Source organism: Balaenoptera ricei, chromosome 12, assembly GCF_028023285.1.
Source record: "Balaenoptera ricei isolate mBalRic1 chromosome 12, mBalRic1.hap2, whole genome shotgun sequence".
In the NCBI taxonomy this organism is placed as follows: Eukaryota; Metazoa; Chordata; class Mammalia; order Artiodactyla; family Balaenopteridae; genus Balaenoptera; species Balaenoptera ricei.
The window spans coordinates 44,667,808-44,692,389 of NC_082650.1; the positions used below are offsets into that span (position 1 = coordinate 44,667,808).

General features: G+C 38.5%; 1 protein-coding gene across 1 annotated transcript; it reads right to left on the reverse strand.

Moving 5' to 3' along the window:
* Positions 1–461: 461 nt before the first annotated feature.
* On the reverse strand, positions 462–24,316 carry RWDD1 (RWD domain containing 1). The gene is made up of 7 exons (XM_059941363.1): positions 23,987–24,316; positions 16,352–16,417; positions 14,402–14,532; positions 12,357–12,500; positions 11,523–11,655; positions 10,943–11,005; positions 462–755 (listed from the first exon to the last, which is right to left on the reverse strand). The coding sequence occupies exons 1-7, from the start codon at positions 24,057–24,059 to the stop codon at positions 634–636; spliced, it is 732 nt and encodes a 243-aa protein (XP_059797346.1). The 5' UTR covers positions 24,060–24,316; the 3' UTR covers positions 462–633.
* Positions 24,317–24,582: the final 266 nt, after the last annotated feature.

A 24,582-nucleotide genomic window follows, 5' to 3' on the forward strand; every position in this document is an offset into this window, starting at 1 on the left:
AGGTATGAGATTTCACTGTTTCAAAACTCAGACTGAGGCTCAGTGTTTATTAACCTCCACTGAGAAGGGACTAGGAGTGCACACTTTTTAATAACTCCAAAGATGATTCTGATTCAGATACTACTATAGGACTAAAGTCCATTTTACTCCTGACTATAAAATGGGCTTCTGGTTTTGTTAAGACTTAAATTTATTATGCCCGAAGGCTAGAATTCAGAAGGTTTAATGCTCTGTTTGCCTCAGTCTTCTAATATTTTATATGAATGACAACCCTTAGAATTCAAAAGTCACCAGTCTCTAGCACAGAAATTCCAAGTTATCCCAATTCCTTGCATATAAACCCACACCTGGGTACAGCAACAGCTAACCTTCCAGTCTTGGTGTTTTAGGCAGAATTTCTCTCCAACACTAAATGATTTTAAACATGTGGCCTTCTTCCCACCAATAAGAGGAATTGAACATTTTATATCTGAAATTTTAAGATCAGTTTATTAAGTTCAATGATGAAAGCCATCAGAAGAATATTCTCCTGAAAATTATTTTTTCTTAGAAAAAAGAAAGGAAAATCAACACCCTCTTAGCGTAGCCACAGATGCTATGGCAGTCAAGCCTCTCCGAAGACGGGACAGTCCATTAGTCGGTCAAGTCACTCTCCCGGTCAGCAGGATTGTAGTCCGGATCATCCTCATCATCCTCCAGCTCCAAGTCATCCATTTCCTGGAACAAAGACTCATCTACCTCCACGTTGTTTCCAGCTGCAAAAGACAGAAGATTTCCCCTGCAGTCTTACACTCAGAAATAAAAGATACAACCCAATGGCAGTACCAAACAGAGACTTCTTAAATGTGCATCGGAGGTGCAAGTGACGAAATCCTGAACTACTACTCATACCAGCAGTGATCTGCATTGGTCAGCAGAGACTCACACATTTTAAGAGCAACTTCATGCTTCCAGTTCATAGTCTAAAGAATCCAGCTACAAAAAAAAAAGCCATTCTAGAATGAATTATTTATGATCTGGCATGTTATAAGTTGAAGACAATGATGATACAAAGTTGATTATCACTGACCATGAGACCTGTACCAAGAGTTTATCTCTTCCAATCCTGGAGATATATACATCATTAAAGCTCAACTATACTTATAATTAATTGGCAAATTTGATCTTCACTCTCACCCACTTCCCCTGTAACCAGTGGTATGCCTTTCTAAGATTCTAAATGTCTAAGCCCTATAGGCAGTAACACCCAGGCTTTGTATGAAACATCTTCCCTCTTCAGTCTATCTGTAGTAAATAAAGTAGGATATTACAGTGCTCTGAAATCACCAAACATTGTTTACCTTCTTTCCCTCTCAGACTCTAGTCCACTGACATTCAACTCAATGAGAAGGAGTTTTGCTTCATGCCTAAGAGCAGTTCAGTAATAAAATATAATTTGTTAAGTCCAAGCCGAAGAATAACTGACTCAGCCTGGGAGAAGTAGTGAAGCCCTCACAGAGCAGAGGACATCTGAAATATCTTCATGATAAATTTGAATCCAACCAGAAGAAAAGGAGCCAGGATGAAGCAATTCTAGGTAGGTTATGCAAAGGCAGAGAGAAGAGCTAAGACCTTGAATACTTCTAAGTGGAACACAAGATTCTTGAGGAAAAACATCTGGAGATAACACAGATGAAGGCCAAATTGAAGGACTGTGCAGGTCAACCTCTCCCTCTAAGCAGCAGAGAACCACCAGAGGATTGTATGGAGAGAAATGGCATGATTACACGTGGGTTTTAGAACTACCACCTCAGAGGTGGTGACTACAAGGTAGGTAAGGGCACCAGGAGGAAGAGACTGAGGCAGGGAAATAATTTATGAAGCTATTACTAAAGTCCCGTTGAAAAATAACAAAACTTTCAAATTAGGAGGAAAGAGCTGAAAAGACATTTCAGAGGCAGAATCAACAGAGAGCTTCTGGTAAGTTACTGGATATAAGGAGACACTTGATCCATTAGACAGGGAAAAGAGTCAAAAATGAGTAAAGACAATAAAACTTTTAAAGTTCAAGAGAGAATGAGACTAAACTTTCTGGATCTAAAATTTCTCAACAAAATAGAAAGTAAAATAAGCTCCTAAGCTCCTAAAATGAGAGGGAAGATAGATGAAGATATCCTTGTTTTCTGTTTTGCGGGTTTTGGTTTTGGATTTTTTTTTTTTTTTTTTTTTGGAGACTAAAAATCTTAGAACAAGAATGTAATAAGACATTAAAAAAAAAAAATTGCTCAGTGTCAGTAGGAGCACAGCTCAGGTTAAGAAGCATGATTTAGCAGTGGGCCACCTCAACAGATAGTTGATTCTTAACCTTCTTAACCTTTTCCAGAAGGTAGTCCAGGAACAAGGTCGAAAGGCCAGATGCTAGAGGATCCCCAGCTGACATAATGGGCATGACAGAAGGATGATGAAGTACAGAACCCAGGGAGCTACTGGAGGGGTGACTGAGTAAGGAGCTCAGTTTAAGAGATACGCATAGGGCTCAAGCTCCATGAGGGCAGGGAAATCTGTCTAAATTGTTCTCTGCTGTATCCTCAGCGGCCAGGACAGTGCCTGCCTTACAGGGATGCAATAAATATTTGTGGATGGATGGACAATGGATGGACAAAGACAGCAAGAGCATAAGGGTCAAGATAAACAAGAAAAAGAAAGCACAAGGGACTAGAGGTTCCAAAGACAGTGAGAGTGAAATAAAATGTACTTTTGGTTAGTTCTACGTTTGAGGTTTTTATAAAGCTCCATGACAGACCATAGATTTATGATACTAGAAATTTGAAGAAAACAGGTCACTTGAGTCATAGTGACCTGGTTAACTAGTTGTTAAGAGGCAAATGTGATCATATTGTTTATCTATTGCTATCTTTGATGTTGCTTAAGTTATCATAAAACTTTAAAAAATACATTGCTGGGGGAAGACCTTCAAGATGGTGGAAGAGTAAGACGCGGAGATCACCTTCCTTCCCACAAATACATCAGAAATACATCTACATGTGGAACAACAACTACAGAACACCTACTGAACGCTGGCAGAAGATCTCAGACTTCCCAAAAGGCAAGAAACACCCCACATACCCGGGTAGGGCAAAAGAAAAAAGAAAAAACAGAGACAAAAGAATAGGGATGGAACCTGCACCAGTGGGAGGGAGCTGTGAAGGAGGAAAGGTTTCCACACACTAGGAAGCCCCTTCGCGGGCGAAGACTGCAGGTGGCGGAGGGGGGAGCTTCAGAGCCACAGAGGACAGTGCAGCAACAGGGGTGCGGAGGGCAAAGCAGAGAGATTCCCGCACAGAGGATTGGTGCCGACCTGCACTCACCAGCCCGAGAGGCTTGTCTGCTCACCTGCCGGGGCGGGCAGGGGCGGGGAGCGGAGGCTCAGACTTCAGAGGTCAGATCCCAGGGAGAAGACTGGGGTTGGCTGCGTGAACACAGCCTGAAGGGGGCTAGTGCGCCACAGCTAGCCAGGAGGGAGTTCAGGAAAAAGTCTGGAACTGCCTAAGAGGCAAGAGACCATTATTTCGGGGTACACAGGAGAGGGGATTCAGAGCACCGCCTAAACGAGCTCCAGAGACGGGCACGAGCCGCGGCTATTAGCGCGGACCCCAGAGACGGGCATGAGACGCTAAGGCTGCTGCTGCCACCACCAAAAAGCCTGTGAGCAAGCACAGGTCACTATGCACACCTCCCCTCCCGGGAGCCTGTGTAGCCCGCCACTGCCAAGGTCCCGTGATCCATGGACAACTTCCCGGGAGAACACACGGCATGCCTCAGGCTGGTGCAACGTCACGCGGGCCTCTGCTGCCGCAGGCTCACCCCACATCCGTACCCCTCCCTCCCCCCGGCCTGGGTGAGCCAGAGCCCCCTAATCAGCTGCTCCTTTAACCCCATCCTGTCTGAGCGAAGAACAGACGCCCGCAGGCGACCTACACGCAGAGGCGGGTCCAAATCAAAAGCTGAACCCCAGGAGCTGTGCGAACAAAGAAGAGAAAGGGAAATCTCTCCCAGCAGCCTCAGGAGCAGCGGATTAAATCTCCACAGTCAACTTGATGTACCCTGCATCTGTGGAACACCTGAATAGACAACAAATCATCCCAAATTGAGACGGTGGACTTTGGGAGCAACAATATATATATTTTTATCCTTTTTCTCTTTTTGTGAGTGTGTATGTGTATGCTTCTGTGTGTGATTTTGTCTGTATAGCTTTGCTTTTACCATTTGTCCTAGGGTTCTGTCTGTCTGGGTTTTTTTGTTTTGTTTTGTTTTTAGTATAGTTTTTAGCACTTGTTATCATTGGTGGATTTGTTTTTTGGTTTGGTTGCTCTTTTCCTTCTTTCTTTTTCTCTCTTTCTCTCTCTCTCTCTCTCTCCTTTCCTCCCTCCTTCCCTCCCTCTCTCCCTTGCTCTCTCTCTCTCTCTCTCTCTCTCTTTCTTTCTGGCTGACAGGGTCTTGGTGCTCCAGCCAGGTGTCAGGCCTGTGACTCTGAGGTGGGAGAACGGAGTTCAGGACATTGGTCCACCAGAGACCTCCCAGCTCCAAGTAATATCAAACGGTGAAAGCTATCCCAGAGATCACCATCTCAACGCTAAGACTCAGCTCCACTCAATGAGCAGCAAGCTACAGTGCTGGACACCCTATGCCAAACAACTAGCATGACAGAGACACAACCCCATCCATTAGCAGAGAGGCTGCCTAAAATCATAATAAGGTCACAGACTCCCCAAAACATACCACCGGACACAGACCTGCCCAACAGAAAGACAAGATCCAGCCTCATCCACCAGAACACAACCTCTAGTCCCCTCCACCAGGAAGCCTACACAACCCACTGAACCAACCTTAGCCACTGGGGGCAGACACCAAAAACAACAGGAACTACGAACCTGCAGCCTGCGAAAAGGAGATCACAAACACAGTAAATTAAGCAAAATGAGAAGACAGAGAAGCACACAGCAGATGAAGGAGCAAGGTAAAAACCCACCAGACCAAACAAAGGAGGAGGAAAGAGGCAGTCTACCTGAAAAAGAATTAAGTGTAATGATAGTAAAGATGATCCAAAATCTTGAAAATAGAATCGAGAAAATACAAGAAACGTTCAACAAGGACGTAGAAGAACTAAAGAGTAAACAAACAATGATGAACAACACAATAAATGAAATTAAAAATTCTCTAGAAGGACTCAATAGCAGAATAACTGAGGCAGAAGAATGGATAAGTGACCTGGAAAATAAAATAGTGGAAATAACTACCACAGAGCAGAATAAAGAAAAAAGAATGAAAAGAATTGAAGACAGTCTCAGAGACCTCAGGGACAACACTAAACATACCAACATTCAAATTATAGGGGTCTGAAAAGAAGAGAAAAAGAAAGGGGCTGAGAAAATATTTGAAGAGATTATAGTTGAAAACTTCCCTAATATGGGAAAGGAAATAGTTAATCAAGTCCAGGAAGAACAGAGAGTCGCATACAGGATAAATCCAAGGAGAAACATGCCAAGACACATATTAATCAAACTATCAAAAATTACATACAAAGAAAAAATATTAAAAGCAGCAAGGGAGGGCTTCCCTAGTGGCGCAGTGGTTAAGAATCCGCCTGCCAAAGCAGGGGACATGGGTTTCAGCCCTGGTCTGGGAAGATCCCACATGCCGCAGAGCAACTAGGCCCATGAGCCACAACTACAGAGCCTGCGCGTCTGGAGCCTGTGCTCCACAACAAAAGAGGCCACAATAGTGAGAGGCCCGCGCACCGCGATGAAGAGTGGCCCCCACTTGCCGCAACTAGAGAAAGCCCACGCACAGAAACGAAGACCCAACACAGGCAAAAATAAATTAATTAATTAAAAAAAAAAAAAAAAAAAGCAGCAAGGGAAAAGCAACAAATAACATTAAAGGGAATCCCCATACGCTTAACAGCTGATATTTCAGCAGAAACTCTACAAGCCAGAAGGGAGTGGCAGGACATATTTAAAGTGAGGAAAGGGAAAAACCTATAACCAAGACTACTCTACCCAGCAAGGAACTCATTCAGATTTGACGGAGAAATTAAAACCTTTACAGACGAGCAAAAGCTAAGATAATTCAACACCACCAAACCAGCTTTACAACAAACGCTAAAGGAACTTACCTGGGTAGGAAACACAAGAGAAGGAAAAGATCTACAATAACAAACCCAAAACAACTAAGAAAATGGTAATAGGAACATACATATCGATAATTACCCTAAATGTAAAGGGATTAAATGCTCCAACCAAAAGACAAAGATTGTCTGAATGGATACAAAAACAAGACCCGTATATATGCTGTCTACAAGAGACCCACTTCAGACCTAGGGACACATACAGACTGAAAGTGAGGGGATGGAAAAAGATATTCCACGCAAATAGAAATCAAAAGAAAGCTGGAGTAGCAATTCTCATATCAGACAAAATAGACTTTAAAATAAAGACTATTACAAGAGACAAAGAGGGACACTACATAATGCTCAAGGCATCAATCCAAGAAGAAGATATAACAATTGTAAATATTTATGCACCCAACATAGGAGCATCTCAATACATAACATAAGGCAAATGCTAACAGCCATAATAAGAGGGGAAATTGACAGTAACATGATAATAGTAGGGGACGTTAACACCCCACTATCACCAATGGATAGATCATCCAAAATGAAAATAAATAAGGAAACACAAGCTTTAAATGATACATTAAACAAGATGGACTTAATTGATATTTATAGGACATTCCATCCAAAATAACAGAATACACTTTCTTCTCAAGTGTTCATGGAACATTCTCCAGGATAGATCATATCTTGGATCACAAATCAAGCCTTGGTAAATTTAAGAATATTGAAATCATATCAAGTATCTTTTCCGACCACAACGCTATGAGACTAATTAGATATCAATTACAGAAAAAATATCTGTAAAAAATACAAACACATGGAGGCTAAACAACACACTACTTAATAACCAAGAGATCACTGAAGAAATCAAAGAGGAAATCAAAAACTACCTAGAAACAAATGACAATGAAAACACGATGGCTCAAAACCTATGGGATGCAGCAAAAGCAGTTCTAAGAAGGAAGTTCATAGCAATACAATCCTACCTCAAGAAAAAAGAAACATCTCAAATAAACAACCTAACCTTACACCTAAAGCAATTAGAAAAAGAAGAACAAAAAACCCCCAAAGTTACCAGAAGGAAAGTAATCATAAAGATCAGATCAGAAATAAATAAAAAAGAAATGAAGGAAACAATAGCAAAGATCAATAAAACTAAAAGCTGGTTCTTTGAGAAGATAAAATTGATAAACCATTAGCCAGACTTACCAAGAAAAAAAGGGAGAAGACTCAAATCAATAGAATTGGAAATGAAAAAGGAGAAGTAATAACTGACACTGCAGAAATACAAAGGATTATGAGAGATAACTACAAGCAACTATATGCCAATAAAATGGACCACCTGGAAGAAACGGACAAATTCTTCGAAAAGCACAACCTTCCAAGACTGAACCAGGAAGAAATAGAAAATATAGACAGACCAATCACAAGCACTGAAATTGAAATTGTGTTTAAAAATCTTCCAACAAACAAAAGCTCAGGACCAGATGGCTTCACAGGCGAATTCTATCAAACATTTAGAGAAAAGCTAACACCTATCCTTCTCAAACTCTACCAAAATATAGCAGAGGGAGGAACACTCCCAAACTCATTCTATGAGGCCACCATCACCCTGATACCAAACCCAGACAAGATTGTCACAAAGAAAGAAAACTATAGGTCAATATCACTGATGAACATAGATGCAAAAATCCTCAACAAAATACTAGCAAACAGAATCCAACAGCACATTAAAAGGATCATACACCATGATCAAGTGGGGTTTATCCCAGGAATGCAAGGATTCTTCAATATACGCAAATCAATCAATGCGATACACCATATTAACAAATTGAAGAATAAAAACCATATGATCATCTCAATAGATGCAGAAAAAGCTTTTGTCAAAATTCAACAGCCATTTATGATAAAAAACCATCCAGAAAGCAGACATAGAGGGAACTTATCTCAACATAATAAAGGCCATATATATATATTTATGATAAAAACCATCCAGAAAGCAGGCACAGAGGGAACTTACCTCAACATGATAAAGGCCATATATATATATTTATGATAAAAACCATCCAGAAAGCAGGCACAGAGGGAACTTATCTCAACATAATAAAGGCCATATATATATATTTATGATAAAAACCATCCAGAAAGCAGGCACAGAGGGAACTTACCTCAACATGATAAAGGCCATATATATATATTTATGATAAAAACCATCCAGAAAGCAGGCACAGAGGGAACTTACCTCAACATGATAAAGGCCATATATATATATTTATGATAAAAACCATCCAGAAAGCAGGCACAGAGGGAACTTACCTCAACATAATAAAGGCCACATATGACAAACCCACAGCCAACATCATTCTCAGTGGTGAAAAACTGAAACCATTTCCACTAAGATCAGGAACAAGAGAAGGTTGCCTATTCTCACCCCTATTAACCTAGTTTTCGAATTTTTAGCCACAGCAATCAGAGAAGAAATAAAAGGAATCCAAATCAGAAAAGAAGAAATAAAACTGTCACTGTTTGCAGATGACATGATACTATACATAGTGAATCCTAAAGATGCTACCAGAAAACTACTAGAGCTAATCAATGAATTTGGTAAAGTAGCAGGATACAAAATTAATGCACAGAAATCTCTTGCATTCCTATACACTAATGATGAAAAATCTGAAAGAGAAATTAAGGAAATACTCCCATTTACCACTGCAACAAAAAGAATAAAATACCTAGGAATAAACCTACCTAAGAGGACAAAAGACCTGTATGCAGAAAACTATAAGACACTGACGAAAGAAATTAAAGATGATACAAACAGATGGAGAGATATACCATGTTCTTGGATTGGAAGAATCAACACTGTGAAAATGACTATACTACCCAAAGCAATCTACAGAGTCAATGCAATCCCTATCAAACTACCAATGGCATTTTTCACAGAGCTAGAACAAAATATTTCACAATTTGTATGGAAACACAAAAGACCCCGAAGAGCCAAAGCAATTTTGAGAAAGAAAAACGGAGCTGGAGGAATCAGGCTCCGGACTTCAGGCTATACTACAAATCTACAGTAATCTACACAGTATGTACTGGCACAAAAACAGAAGTATAGATCAATGGAACAGTACAGAAAGCCCAGAGTTAAATGCACGCACATATGGTCACCTTACCTTTGACAAAGGAGGCAAGAATGTATAATGGAGAAAAGACAGCCTCTTCAATAAGTGATGGTGGGAAAACTGGACAGCTACATGTAAAAGAATAAAATTAGAACACTCCCTAACACCATACACAAAAATAAACTCAAAATGGATTAAAGACCTAAATGTAAGGCCAGACACTATAAAACTCTTAGAGGAAAACATAGGAAGAACACTCTATGACATTAATCACAGCAAGATCCTTTTTGACCCTCCTCCTAGAGAAATGGAAATAAAAAGAAAAATAAACAGATGGGACTTAATGAAACTTAAAAGCTTTTGCACAGCAAAGGAAACTATAAATGAGATGAAAAGACAACCCTCAGAATGGGAGAAAATATTTGCAAATGAAGCAACTGACAAATGATTAATCTCCAAAATTTACAAGCAGCTCATGCAGCTCAATATCAAAAAAACAAACAACCCTATCCAAAACTGGACAGAAGACCTAAATAGATGTTTCTCCAAAGAAGATATACAGATTGCCAACAAACACATGAAAGAATGCTCAACACCACTAATCATTAGAGAAATGCACAATCAAAACTACAATGAGGTATTATCTCACACCAGTCACAATGGCCATCATCAAAAAAATCTACAAACAATAAATGCTGGAGAGGGTGTGGAGAAAAGGGAACCCTCTTGCACTGTTGGTGAGAATGTAAATTGATACAGCCACTATGGAGAACAGTATGGAGGTTCCTTAAAAAACTAAAAATAGAACTACCATATGACCCAGCAATCCCACTTTGGGGATATACTCTGAGAAAACCATAATTCAAAAAGAGTCATGTACCACAATGTTCATTGCAGCTGTATTTACAATAGCCAGGACATGGAAGCAACCTAACTGTCCATCGACAGATGAATGGATAAAGAAGATGTGGCACATATATACAATGGAATATAACTCAGCCATAAAAAGAAATGAAATTGAGTTATTTGTAGTGAGGTGGATGGACCTAGAGTCTGTCATACAGAGTGAAGTAAGTCAGAAAGAGAGAAACAAACACCGTATGCTAACACATATATAAGGAATCTAAAAAAAAAATGGTTCTGATGAACCTAGGGGCAGGATAGGAATAAAGACACGGACATAGAGAATGGACTTGAGGACACGGGGAGGTGGAAGGGTAAGCTGGGATGAAGTGAGAGAGTGTCATGGATTTATATATACTACGAAATGTAAAATAGATAGCTAATGGGAAGCAGCCGCTTAGCACAGGGAGATCAGCTCCGTGCTTTGTGACCACCTAGAAGGGTGGGATAGGGAGGGTGGGAGGGAGATACAAGAGGGAGGGGATATGAGGATATATGTATATGTATAGCTAATTCACTTTGTTATAAAGCAGAAACTTACACACCATTGTAAAGCAATTATACTCTAATAAAGATGTTATAAAAAAAAATACTTTGCTGTAGTTTAATGTATAAATTGATCAAACATGAGAATTTATTCTTCAAAATGTGTTTCTTTATAGCCTTGGGAGGAAAAACTTACATTAAGTTACCACTATGATTTTTATGGTTTAACGTTAAAAACAGCACATTATGTACATGTGGAATTCTAACATTATCTTACCATCTTCCAAGAACTGAATATCAGATGTGTCGAGATTATGATCTGTTTCAAACAGCTGTCTCCCTAAAAGAAATAAACATATTTAACTCGAATGGCATACTTTTCCTCCATCTTCCCTACAATGCTTTAAACAGTAGAATAATATAAACAAGTTATAAAAAAACAAGTCTTAAAACCTGTTTTTCCTGTGAATTTCAATCAATTTATGAACTTAGTGAGTAGCTAAGAGGCATATGAAATGTATTTGCATTAAAATGGAACAAGTGAAAGCCTAATCTGCCTCAGAGTCCTAGAAAAACAAACGGGTTTGACTCTACCACTCCTAAGGCTTGTGATCCTAAAAGTCACGGTAGTTGTATCTTAAGATCTATCCACTCCAATATTTAGATGAAAGATAAGCCATAAAAATTAATTATAATTATGTGTGAAGAAACATCACCATATGGAGAGAACGCTTTCTCTTTTTGCCCTAGATGCCTAAGTATATTATTTTCTTATAGAAATCTGTCCAAATGATCTTCTTGCTATATAAGAAATAATATAGGAGGGCTTAAAGGGAACGGGATATGAGGGGTCATACCACTTAATTTATTTTTTCCTGCTTGTTCTTCTTCTTTCATTCGTTTCTTTTTAATTTCCAAGAGTTCTGCATCAAACTTGGCCTTCCAACTTAAGAAATTCTCGATTGTAACAGGAGTGCCATGGAATAATTGCTTAGAAAAGAAAAAAGACACATCACCAGATAAATGCTACAACAGTTAGAAAATAAAGCCTAATGATCTTCTAGACAAATGAATACAGCCACTTACAGGAAAAACAGAAAAATGGTTTCAAGTTTAAAATATTTAGTCTGATTTCTGCCTGCATTGGCTACTCTCATTGGTTTTGGCAATTTACTCTGGAAAAGTCCTTTTTAAATTTTTATTACAAAAAAGCAAAGATAATATGTAATGTGTCCCCATTGCTATTCACTGTTAAGAAGAAAGTTGCTACTGTCAATATTAATATGTTTAAATACACATCAATTCATAACACTAACATCATTGTTTATCTTTTTTACTTCATTTTAGGATCTAAGGTTTTCTTTACATTTACTAAATATTTAAATCACTCTGGTGGAGGCTCTATAATTCTAAACTCTCTACCGTAAATGAAACAGTTTATATTTCTTGATTTTACCTGCATGAGCTTTATGAACCTTTAACTAACTGATTATTAATCATTATTTTGCCATGCACACCAACTATATGAGGGACCTTCTAAAATTTTACTTAGTAAAGCTTTATTAAAATTTACTTGTGCTTCTTTTTGTGATTCCCCCCAAATTACTGAAATTTCCAAAAGCAAAACCCAAAAAAAACCCCAAAAAACAGATTTAAAGAATAATGAAAGAAAACATGACTTTTAAATATACCTTTTCAGCTTCTTCTGCTTCTTTTTCTTTTTGTTTTTTTTCTTCTTCTCGTCTAGTTTTTATTTGATCTACTATTTCATTTAATTTTTCTTGCACGGCTGTCACTAAAGTAAAGATCATCACCATACCAAGGTTTTCTTCTGCCTATGTAACCAAAAATGAAAAAAAGGTTGTAGTGAGAAACATAATTCTCAGAAAAATAAAAACAACTAACTAACCAGTGGGGGAAAAAAGGTGTTTCAGCATAATCACTACACTCCATACGTTTATAACATGATTACTAATTCAGTTACACCATAAGTCTGGACTCTTGGATCACTTAAGAATTAAGCATATATATATAAAAATAACATCTTAAATTTTAAAAAGTCTTGTAATTTGCTGTATTCAACCTAAAACAGAGAAAAAAAGAAATTTCAATAAATTCTATGTAATAATCATAAATGTAGGTAGAATTCAGAAAACCTTTTTCTACGGTAGCTAGCAACATCAGTTCTCCAGCATGTTTTCATCATTTTAGTTTTAAACCATTACGAATAGAAAGAAAAAAAGATACATAAAGATAAATCATAAAAGTACCTACATTCTTTATTGTTGTATTATATTAGAAAATCACTTTGCCCTCAAAATTCAGTCCATTGTCAGAGCTCTTAAAATACCCTCAAAGAACTAAAATAATGATAACATACTGGAGAACTGATAGTGCTAGCTACTGTAGGAAAAAGTTTTCTGAATTCGCACCAAAATGTTATTAGGCATTTATACCTGACTGGTGACATTAAGGGTAATCTTTATTTTCTTCTTCATTATTTTCTGTATTTTCTGAGTTTTCTATAATATAAATTTATTATTTTGATAACTAAAAATTAATATAACTACTTTTAGGGGAAAAATACAACTATGTGCTCTATCTCTGATCTCAGGTGAGTATCAGAAAGAAATCAAAACTTTCTTTTCGAAAGAAAGGAGTATAAATGAAATATAAAATGCATATTAACAAAATCATTCAGATCAAATAACTTACATTAATATATGACTGACTGAATACAGTATATTGTTCCAGGCTCTCTGCAATGTTTTTACAAGAAGCATGTTAAACCAAATATATAGAATTAATATAACTTCACACTGGGTAACGGAGTGAACAGGGCCCAGGATCAGCATAAATTAATGTCTGATACATCCTTTCCCTCTTCATTCTCTAATAGCTCCAGATATTTTTAAAATGTCAGCATTTAGAGCACCTATAGTCCTTGAAATAATACAAGTCACATTTATGATGGAGACATGTTTTCTGTCAGTTCTTCTTAGAAAACAAACAAAATCAGGACTTCTGCTTTTAAGATGGTGGAGTAAGATTTTACTTGCCCTCCCTACTCCCTACTCTGAAGATCCCATGAAAACTCTCTACCCAAGCAAGAGAGAGCTTTAAATATCCCCCACGCCCAGACTGTGAGTAGCCCATCCCATCACAGAACTAGCCAGGTAAGAACTTTCTGATACCCATCTTTTTCTTCCACACAACACCTCCTCTTGGAAGGGTCATAAACCATTGTTGCTGTTTGTAAGCTCAGAGAGCAGGATAGGAAAGAAAAAAAATCAATCACCACTCCTCTTACCAAATTATAGGCAACTAGCCTGCAAAAGGTCAAAGGGGTTAGGAGTTTTAATTATTTTTTAAGTTGGAATTTTTAAGTGCACATGGGACTAGTCATTCTGAGAACAAAATTTTAACTGTGTTTATAACTTAGAGTACCTAATCAGACTTTTTATCACCTACAAGTCACAGGGTTAACTGAGTTTCAAACAAGGGTATAGGAAGAACTTCTCTTACTCAAATTTTAAAGGTACAGTGGGAAACAAAAATAAAGATGCTTTGTGAATATATATACACACACACACATCATGAATTTTGCTTGTTCAAAACACTTGTTATACATATTGCTTGTTATACATATTTAACAGTGTTTTCTGACTCTTAACATTACTGTATAATATTTAAGGCCAATAAAATAATGCCATTACAAAACTTGTTATTTCCTTACCTGTAATGCTAATAATTTTAAAATGTCTGAGACATCATTATCATCTAGATTTAACTGAGAGAATATTTCATAAAGGGGAGCTTCATCTGGGTATTTTTCACTGTATGTAAACTTGAGGGTAGTCTGGACAGCTAAAGACACAAGATAAGAGATTGATATGAATACCTTAAAATGTAAAGTACAGAGAGGTCAACATCTTTGTTGAATCAGTAATTAATTTACAATGTGTCAATGAAAAGTAGCACAACAGATTTTCCTGCAAAGAAAAACAAGGTTACTATGAGACCAGATAATTACTAACATAAACAACATGCACCACAAATATAAGTGAAAACAAATCATAGGGATACCAAAGATCACTTCTAACACATGAAACACATCTACTACTTATGAGTACTTTATCATATTGCACATCAGAGAAAGAGAATGAAGAACAAATTCATTTTAAAACTCTCCTTAAGATGAACAAAAGGCACTGAATATAACACATAGAAAAAGTACTACCTTAGGCTCATTTTCAGGCCTCTACCAGAGCCAGCTCCAGTGCAGAAGATCTGACTTTAGCCCTGAAGTCCATACTGCTATCTGCACAATGCCAGCAGGGCATCGCTAAGGGGTTGCTAGAGTACACAGCTGTGAACTGGACAGTTTGAGAGGTTGTTTGAGAAACTTTTAACCTGACTCATCCATACATGCTCCCCCAGTCTTTTGGCCTGTGCCAATTCACAGATCTGACACTGGTATAGGTGTGAGATTCTTACAGGCGCATTAGTGCAAAGTATCTCTCTGCTACCTAGCATGATGAATTCTCAATTTCACCAACTAAGCAGTAGGGCTAAACATTTTCTGTTAAAACTTACTAGTCAAAATGACCCTTTGTCTAGATTTTGCTTTTCCTGTAACTCACATTTTAATTATTAAAACCTCCTGATTTTGATGATTTTAACTGAAATCTAGATTTCTCTCCATGGGAATGAAAAAAAAAACACCTCAAAATGTGCTGGCTTGATATTTTAATTTTTGTGTATGACGTTAACAAAGAAGTTTATATAATTATATATAAATATATATAAATATCTATCTATATAAATATATGTAAATAACTGTATCCAACAGCTTTTTAATTCAGATTTCAGTAATATCAATACTAACCTCATTTTCAATTCTACAAGAATTGAGTTATCAAATGATACCACTAAAACGGTATTATTGAATACCTATGACAGAATTTTAGTTGACAGGAAAAAAAAAATCCTTGGGGTTAACACCAACTTATATAACATTCTTATCAAATTACAATATTAACTGAACTGGACTAAACGCAGAAAAGAACTTAAGACACTCTTCCCCCAACATGTACCAAACTTAAATTAATTTTAATTTATTAGTTTTATAGCTCCTTTATTTCAATTTGTATATTTGTCTTAGTTCTACACTTGTATAATATTGGTTTTTATTTGGTTTTACGTATACACATACTTAAATAACAGTACAATATCCATTCTAAACAGAGAGGGGAAAAATGCAGATAGGTATTTATCCGACCCAATTTATAACAGCAAATGTCCAGTAAACAATCTAAATATCCAAAAAGGAAAAAGTCCATGCTATGCCAAGGAATACCACACAACCACTAAATTACGTGTGCATGCCAAGTGTTCTTGACAAATATGTCCTACCTTTTTTTTATCTGCTATATTGTTAATGTTTCTGTTTCACTTTTAAGAATTAAGCTTACTGTCAGAATACATCTCCTTGACTTCCTCTTTGTTTCTCTAGAAGTCATTATTCCATAGTAAATACTGACTAGAAATATGTAACATTCATACTAAATTCTTAACAGCACCTTAGCACCTCCACACATGCAATGTCCAACACAATGGCTGCAGAATGAATAAAATTCCCGAGAGAAGGGCTTAGAAAACCTAAAGTATTTTTGGTTAGACTTACTTTCATCATTTTCTCCAGCCTCAGATGTCACAGTAATGGTGAAGCTGGGTGGATTTTCTGATAATACTGCAAGAAATTATACACAGAGGTTAAGTTATTAAGATGCTTCTTAAGGCACATGCTTTTTCCTTATGAGCAAAATATCAATATCCAGTCCTGGAAACTGATCCCTAGCCTGTATTTCCATTTCCATAAATACAGACTGAATAAAACAATTCAAACAATAAAACGTCCATCAATTTCTATTTAAATCTAGGGTTTTCTTTAATCTGGGGAAAAAAATACCTATAATAGATACCCTCTTTGAGTTTTATCAAATCAATTAAAATAAGTAATTTACTTTTTAATTCAAAATTTCCACCTATACATGGAAAATTACATTCTAAAAAATTTCCAAATGAGACAGCAAAAAAAAAAAAAAAAAAAATTGATGTTTCTCATCAGAACCTACCCTCTCATAAATATTCAGTATTATCACCAATTTTTATACTTATATATTCTGAAATATAATTCAGAATCTCCATGACAAACAGTAAATATTAATTTGTTAGTCTGTGTCTTCTAGCTCTCTCTTTCTTCTATATCATCTCTAGAACCAAGCTTTATTCTTTCACAAATTATTGAAAATCTACCATCTTTCATGGAATTACAAAATTATCCATGAATCCAAGTATCAAATTACTTATAATTTGTTAAGCAAGACATGTCAATCAACATTTACATAAATAAGAAAGCTTTATATGCTATTTTGCAGCCTTATGTCTATCTGATACTATTTACCTGTTTATGATCTATTCCCCCACAAGAATACTGTAAAAACTCTGAGAACTCCTAGATCAGTGCCTGGCAGTATCTAGAAACTCAATAAAGTTTGGCTCAATGAAAGAGCTAAACTAATATTCAGAACCATTAGATGACTAAACAAGGAAAATTCAAGTCACCATTGATTGCTGCTAAGTCCACAAGAAAAGTCTGTGCTTCACTTCAGGCCTGGGAAGCCCTGACCCCGGTGCAGCTCAGCAGCCTCTTTCGGACGTGAAAGAGTAAGGGGATCTCTGAAGAAATCACCACAAAAACTACTCAGCTTTTCCTATTCGAGAACTTCTGAAGTCTTCATAAATAAATGAATTATCAATAAAATGAATTATCAATAAAAGTTTCAGGGGACTTCCCTGGCAGTCCAGTGGTTAAGACTCCGGCGCTTCCACCACAGGGGGCGCGGGTTCGACCTCTGGTGGGGGAACTAAGATCCCACATGCCATGCGGCACGGCCAAAATATTAAAAAAAAAAAAATTCAAGACATAGTCCCTCATTTTAACTGAAGTTTAAAAGTACTTGAAGCAATGATGAACATCTATGATTAGTGCAAAGGTGTTTGTCAGGAACATAAGAGACTCACTGGACTCATATTTTAATAGGCCTCAGGCAGTCCAGTCTATGCTGAAAAAGTCCCTAAAAGGTAATTATAATAAAGCTTTTATAATATGATTGGCCCTACCTTTTTTCTAACAAACGTGTGTAAAATATATTTGATGTACTTCATTCCCACTTCTTTTCATGACCAACCTTAGCATTTACATGTCATGAAATATAAACATTGCAACTGTAGAAATAAGGGTTCAACTCAATGACATTCCAACTTATTATCATTTTCCAGGGCTCCATGAGGCTGTAATTTGGCGGTTACTTATAACCAGTAACAACAGCTAACATTTATTGAGCATTACTTTGCACCTGTGCTGTTCTATGCATTTACACAAAGATCCTTTACTTCTCACATCAAAATCGTGCTTTTATACTGTTACCATATTTCACCAAGTTTAAGATGCCATCAATTATGTGATGCACCCTACTTTATGTACCACTAAGAAAGAAAAAAGAAACTGCCAATTAAACTATGATATGTAATCAATTATAAGACAAATTCATATTTCAGAAATGTTTACATGTAAAATTATGCCTTCGAATCAGTTAAATATAGTATCATCCCAATTTTATAAATGTGGAAACTGAGATAAAAGAGCTATATAGCCAGTAACTGGCAGGACTGAATATAAACTGTATAGAGTTTCATTTAAAAAGAAAAAAAATTTTTCCAGCTGAGAAATTCCAGCGAAGTCATTTGAGCTAGGTTGTGAATTAAGGCATACTGGTAAATAGAGATGGAGAAAAGGAATGCAGGATAGAGTAACACGGCAAAGGGTATAATGGTGCAAAAGCTTAAGGAATATGCAAGGAATTAGAAATTATTCCACTAGTGAATGTATATGCGGTGAATAAAACAAGTTGAAAATACACAGCTGAAAGTTTAGTGTGGACAGTGATAGCTTTCTTTAGCAGAAGTAGTAAGGTCAGAATTCTATTTCTAAACATAGAAGATAAATCTAGCCACAGTGCATAAAATGGAAGGGGAAAAACAAGACTAGATGCAGGATGAAACTTGATAGTTACTGAAATTGTCTCAGCAAAGTTAATGAGGTTCTGAACTAGGCTGGTAGCAATGGGAATAGCAGAGAACAGGGAGAAATCTAGGATGGTGATGGGTGACAACTTGAATTTGCAGGCAGTGCCACTAACAAAAACCAGAAATAGAAAAGAAAAACCAGATGTATTTGAAGAACACAGGGTACTTTCATTTGGAGGTATCAAGTATGCAATCAGAAATGGGCAAATGGAGCTAAAGAGAGTTGGGCTTTAATTTAATTTGGGATCATCCACAGAGAGGTGATAGCTAAAGCCATTCGACTAAATGAAATCACCAGAGAGAATACAGAGAGAAAAATAAGGGCCAATGTCAGCTATGTAAGGGATCTTAAATTTGCGGAACAAAAGCAAAAGGAGGAAAAAGTGCCAAAGGTTAAAAGAAAAGGAGCAGCCATGACAGGTAAAAACAAACTCAAGAGAAGCCTATTTTATTTGTGAAGCCACCTAAGTACCGAGAGATCCAGCTCTGACGTGGCAGTGTCTACGTGCTGTATGTGTCTGAGTAGCTGTTGGTGGGGGTAATGGGGAATGAACCACTGGCCTGTAAGATCATATCTAAATCCCTAACAAGGCTCTTTGTGATCTGGTCCCTGCGTACTTGTCAGGTCTCATTTTCCGTGACTCTCACTTTACTTTCTAGCCATACCCAGCTACTTGTCCTTTGAACACATCTGGCTCTCACAGAGTCATGCTTCTGCACATGTGTCCCATCCCCCAGTCTCATTCACATAACTCATCACCCCTCAGCTCTCCAAAACAACTCAGAACATCCCCTCTCCCTTTGCTGTGGCTGCATTCTATATGAACCTCCATGAAAGAATCACCACATTGTGTTGTAAATTATTTATCTGATGCCTTTTCCCAAGAGATTGAGCTTCTAACAATACGTATACTAAATATTTGGTAAATGAGGAACCCATGTGGTAAATGAGGACATGGGAATGCCAGCAAGAACATCACTGAACTGCCTGACCTTGGGAGCTAGACAGAACAGGGAGGCAAGATGAACAAGAAAGAAGCTGATAAACTATCAAACCATGAGAATTCATGATGAGAGGCATGTTCACTAAAAGCATGGGAATGAAAAACCAAAGGGCTACAAAGCTTAGAGAAAGAAAGAGGAATTTCAGAGGCCAAAATTTTAAAGATGGCCCATCCAAGCTGTGGCTATGGCCCCATGCAGTTGGAGGAAATGGAAATCAAAACTGTTCGTTGATAAAGACAGGAGTTATGAAGCCATGTTATTAGAAGAATCCACAACTAAGATGGTAAATTTCTAGTAAAGAGTATCGTATATTTGTTTAACAGTTATAAAGTTTTTACACTTACATTATTCCTTATTAAATAGATATGGAAACTGAGGCTTGGAGAGGTTATATGATTTGTCCAAGGACAAAGAGCTGATACGCATTCCAACAAACTGCCATTACAGAGAGAAAATTGTGAACCAGGAACAAACAAACAAAAATACTGGAGAACACTGCTAATATCCACTCTCCCCTTCTTCCAGTTATACCATTTTTAATTGATCATACTGCCCACCCAGAATGAAGACCGTCTTTCCCAGCGTCCCTTCCAGTTAGGTCTCACCAAATGACTGAGTTCCAGCTAATGGGATAGAAAGAAATAAGCCCTTTGATAGTTTTGAGGAAATTTCCTTAAGAAACTGCTGTCTTTTACTTCTTCTTCTTCTTTTTTTCCTTCATTCCTTTATCTATCCTACTGCCTGGAAAAGGAATGCTGCCATCTTCACCATGAGCATGAGACTACATCTTAGGGATGACAAAGAACTAAGAAGCAGCCTGGGTCTCTGAAGAATTATTGCACCAGAGTTACACATCTATCGTTTATGTGCAAGAGCAATTAACTTTTACCTTTTTAAAACCAGTTATTTGGGGTTTTCTATCATAGCTTAACCTAATTTAAAAAAAAAAAATGGAAAAGGAATAATATTCCAAAGCTTAGAGGTTACTAAAATTGGGAAACTTACTGAATTGAACTTGCAAAGATGAATTATTCCTGAGTTCTCATGAAGCAATAATCCTATCCCAATGCATTACACACTGTGAGTTGGGACGAGTTGAGGAAAGATTAGCTTTCACTAGAGACCAGACTTCCACCACTGTGAGTGGATCAAAATACTTTTGAGAAAAAGAATAAGGTTGTTGGGCATTGCGGAAGGAACCAGTGGAGGAGCAGAAGTGTTAGGTGATATAGGGGCAGATGATGGTAAACTAGACAGAATTTAGGATTTTGTAAAGAGCAGAGAACATGGAGGTAGTAGCTGAAAGGTACACTAACAGGACACACAAATGACACTAAGGTTTTCACAAAGAACCAGATCAGCTCATGTTAAAATAAGTCCTTTTGGGTCTTAGAAAGTGACTGTCCTAGAAAAACTGCTTTCACAAGATGACTTCTGCCCCATCTTTAAGATGCAATTTTAACTGTTAAGCTCATGGGTGTTACTTAGAGGTACTAACATAAGCAACTACAGGATTACGTACCCCTCTTTGTAAGATCAAACAGAATTAAGGGAACCTGACTTTTGTTTAGCCTAAAGCTAACCAATTTGTTCCAACAAAACACCCGATAGCCAGGATTTTGATACAGAAATGGAAATAACCAAATTCAACTACCTTAGCAGGACCTTGTCAAGTGAAGCACTGAAGGAGAATGTGGTATCAGGAAAGTCCATTTATATTTTGGGAGACTAGTTGTTAGGAGGACTGGATCAATGTGCAGTCAAGCTACAGAATAGGCACAAAGAAGAAACTGTATTATGATCTGTTATATTTCACAACAAATGCAACATGGGGCCAAAAGTTCTCTGCAAATAGTCAAGCAACAATTCTAAAGTCAGGTTAGGTCTATGTGCCTAGGACTATGGCTGGCTGAATTGTGCCTCTTCAGCATCCACAAGGGGGTCATGATGTACTTAACAAAGGCTTCTCTGTCAGCACTCTACCACGTACTTAAAAAAAAGTATTTACCAAATCTAATATTCAATGTGATTCAAAATGACATTTGAAAACTACAAATTAGTGTTCCTTGGCAAACTGACACAACCAAGTTCCCTTTCTGAAACCTGGTATGAAAATATTAAATTATGAAATCATCAACACAAAAGAGAGCTGTAAAACAGTAAACCTTGCAAATCCTCAAAATTTCAAGACCAAACATGGAAATATATGATTCCAAAGTCCTCTGCCTTTTCCTTGAGGTATCATACAGAACTTGATCAAAGTTCCTAAGGAACTATAAATCAAGACATCTCATTTTAATTTACTTAATGCAACTGTAGGAATGCTGATAGGAATTAGAGACAGATGGGCTCAGCTGACACTGCAGAATACTTGATGCGTCAAAGATTCACATGTTGTCTTCCATTACCCTGGCTCAGAATCCTCAAGCACTTTTGCATCTGACAAGAATTTCACATACTGAACTATATCAGAGCTTAGTACAATTTGAAAGAACCATCCAATGATTCTAGGGTTAAAAATGTATCACTGTCATAAATGTTTATGTGCACAGTACTTAATGAGTGATACCTTATGCCCAAAGAAATGAAAACAACAGCACATCTTATGCTTTCTTAACTCTGCCTACACTGTGTTCATGCCTGTTACATTTCCAATGTACTAGAAATGACCAAACGTCATGATTAAGAGTATATCCGACAACTGACCCTATATTCTATTTTATTTAGACATTGATATATAAGCAAGGATAGATAAGGGAGCCAGACTCCATACACACTCACCCAGTTAATGACACTCTCAAACCCCTCTTCACTCATCCCCTTAATATCCTCACAGCACAGTTGTACTGCTGTTGAGAGAGAACATGAACAGGACTGGAGCTATACAGGGGTAGCTGAGAGACATCTGCCTGTTGGCAAAGCAGAACAAAATTTGCTACCATTGCAAGCAGTGATCAAAGGGTAGAGCTAAGAAAACTAAGCTAAACAATGAAAAGGGAGTTTATGAGTTAAAATAACATTACCTTACACTCTGAATTCTGACAATCAGTGATGGACAACACTCAAAGGAAGGGATAGGGAAGGTAAATCCCACAAACCTAGGCTATACTCGCTCATACTGGCTTTATTAGATCACCTCTCAAAAACTGAGTGTAAAGTGAGAGAAGCCATATTGATATGGTTATCTTGCAGCATTTTCAGAATCATCTGAAGGCTTAATACTGAAGAATTCTCTTCCTTTAAAATATACCAAATGAACTTCTCATTAATATTTTACATATTTTAGCCCAACTTACCAAGTAATCTTCTGCTGCCCCTCATCCCAGCTGGAGCTGGATCCCAAGCCCCAGACCTTACTCTTATTACCAGTCCTGCCACTAACTTGCTGGCCAACCCAGAGCAAGCACTTACCTCTCCTGAGCCTCCACTACCTTGCTGCTAGCAAGAGGAAGCCAGGCCTGATGACGTCTGATATCCTACTATTGGTCTAATTACCTGTGATCTTACAGTGGACCTGAACTTTGGGCCACCTCATTCATGGGGCATTCTGCAGAATATCAGAATGTAAAAAAAAAAAAAAAAAAAAAAAAAAGAACGAAAGAAAGAAGAGAAAAGAAAAACGACAAACTTCAGGGACAACGCTACTCTCAAAACGGATTCTGGGTAACTTTGAGAATTCTGAATCCCACAAACTTTAAAACACCATCGTCTGAAAAACAGCTTCTACCTGAACAGAGGTGAAAATGTGAAAACTCACACTTCTGCGGCTCTGGAAAGACTACTCCCACTTGGAGTATCTATATTCATGTATTTCACTAAACCTCGAGTATCTATATTCGTGTATTTCACTAAACCTCGGGCTGCTGTTAAGTGACAATGAAACCCTCTGGTTTTGCCCCCGACTGAATTCCAGGCCCGAGACTCCAGGGACCTCGCCAGCCTCGCCCGGACTTTCAGATTTCAGGGAACAAGCGAAGAAGAGAAAACAGCCGTGGAGTTACTCGTAGATGCCTGAACCCTTGAGGAGAAGTCGAGAAGAGGGCGCGGTGGCCACACGGCTCTCCGTTCCCTTCTCCATCCTGGCCCGGGATGCCGAGGGCCGTGGAGGTGGCGGCCGGTCCCACTCCACCCCGAGGAGCTGCGGGCCCGCGGCCGCGGAAGTCACCTGTGAAGGAGTCAGGGTAGATGGACTCCAGAGCCTCCAGCTCGTTGCGCTGCTCCTCGCCGTAATCTGTCATCGCGGCCCTCGCTGCAGCCCATGGATCGCCCAGACACCCAGGCGGCGCGCAGCAGCCGGGACCGCGGCGCGCTGGGAGAGCAGGCAGCTGCCGGGCGGGCGCAGGCGCAGAGTCCCCGGCTGAGAGGCCGGAGGCCCAAAGCCAGGCTAGGCCTGCTGAGCCGCAGCCCAGCGCCTGCCTCCGCCTGCTCCCTAGTTCCGCGTTCGACTCGTTGGGCCTGGCCGGTGGGCCGCCTGTCCCACGCCCGCTCGGGATTTGCAGGGATGGGGAAGATACCCGGTCTGGCATTTGCCACGGACACCTAAGGATTGGTTCCTGGGCTTTGCAGGGTCTGAGCCTGAGAAGCCCCTCAGCGCCGCATCCTTGCCCGACTTGTCTGGGCTTAAGGCCGGCCTGGCGTGCGGGGGCGTGACTGTGTAGCTGGAGGCGGGACGCTGGGGGCGTCCACAAACTTGGTCGCTTCCGGTTTCCGAGTTACGATCTTGTGGCAGCGGCAGAATGGGCAAAGGCACGTCCTAGTGAT

Coding starts and splice junctions, on each gene's coding strand:
- RWDD1 (XM_059941363.1), bottom strand. CDS start 24,059: ATGACAGATTACGGCGAGGAGCAGCGCAACGAGCTGGAGGCTCTGGAG. Junction 12,501..14,401: donor TAAAATTATTAGCATTACAG/GTAAGGAAATAA, acceptor TTGGTTACATAG/GCAGAAGAAAACCTTGGTAT. Junction 11,656..12,356: donor AAGCAGAAGAAGCTGAAAAG/GTATATTTAAAA, acceptor TTCTTTTCTAAG/CAATTATTCCATGGCACTCC.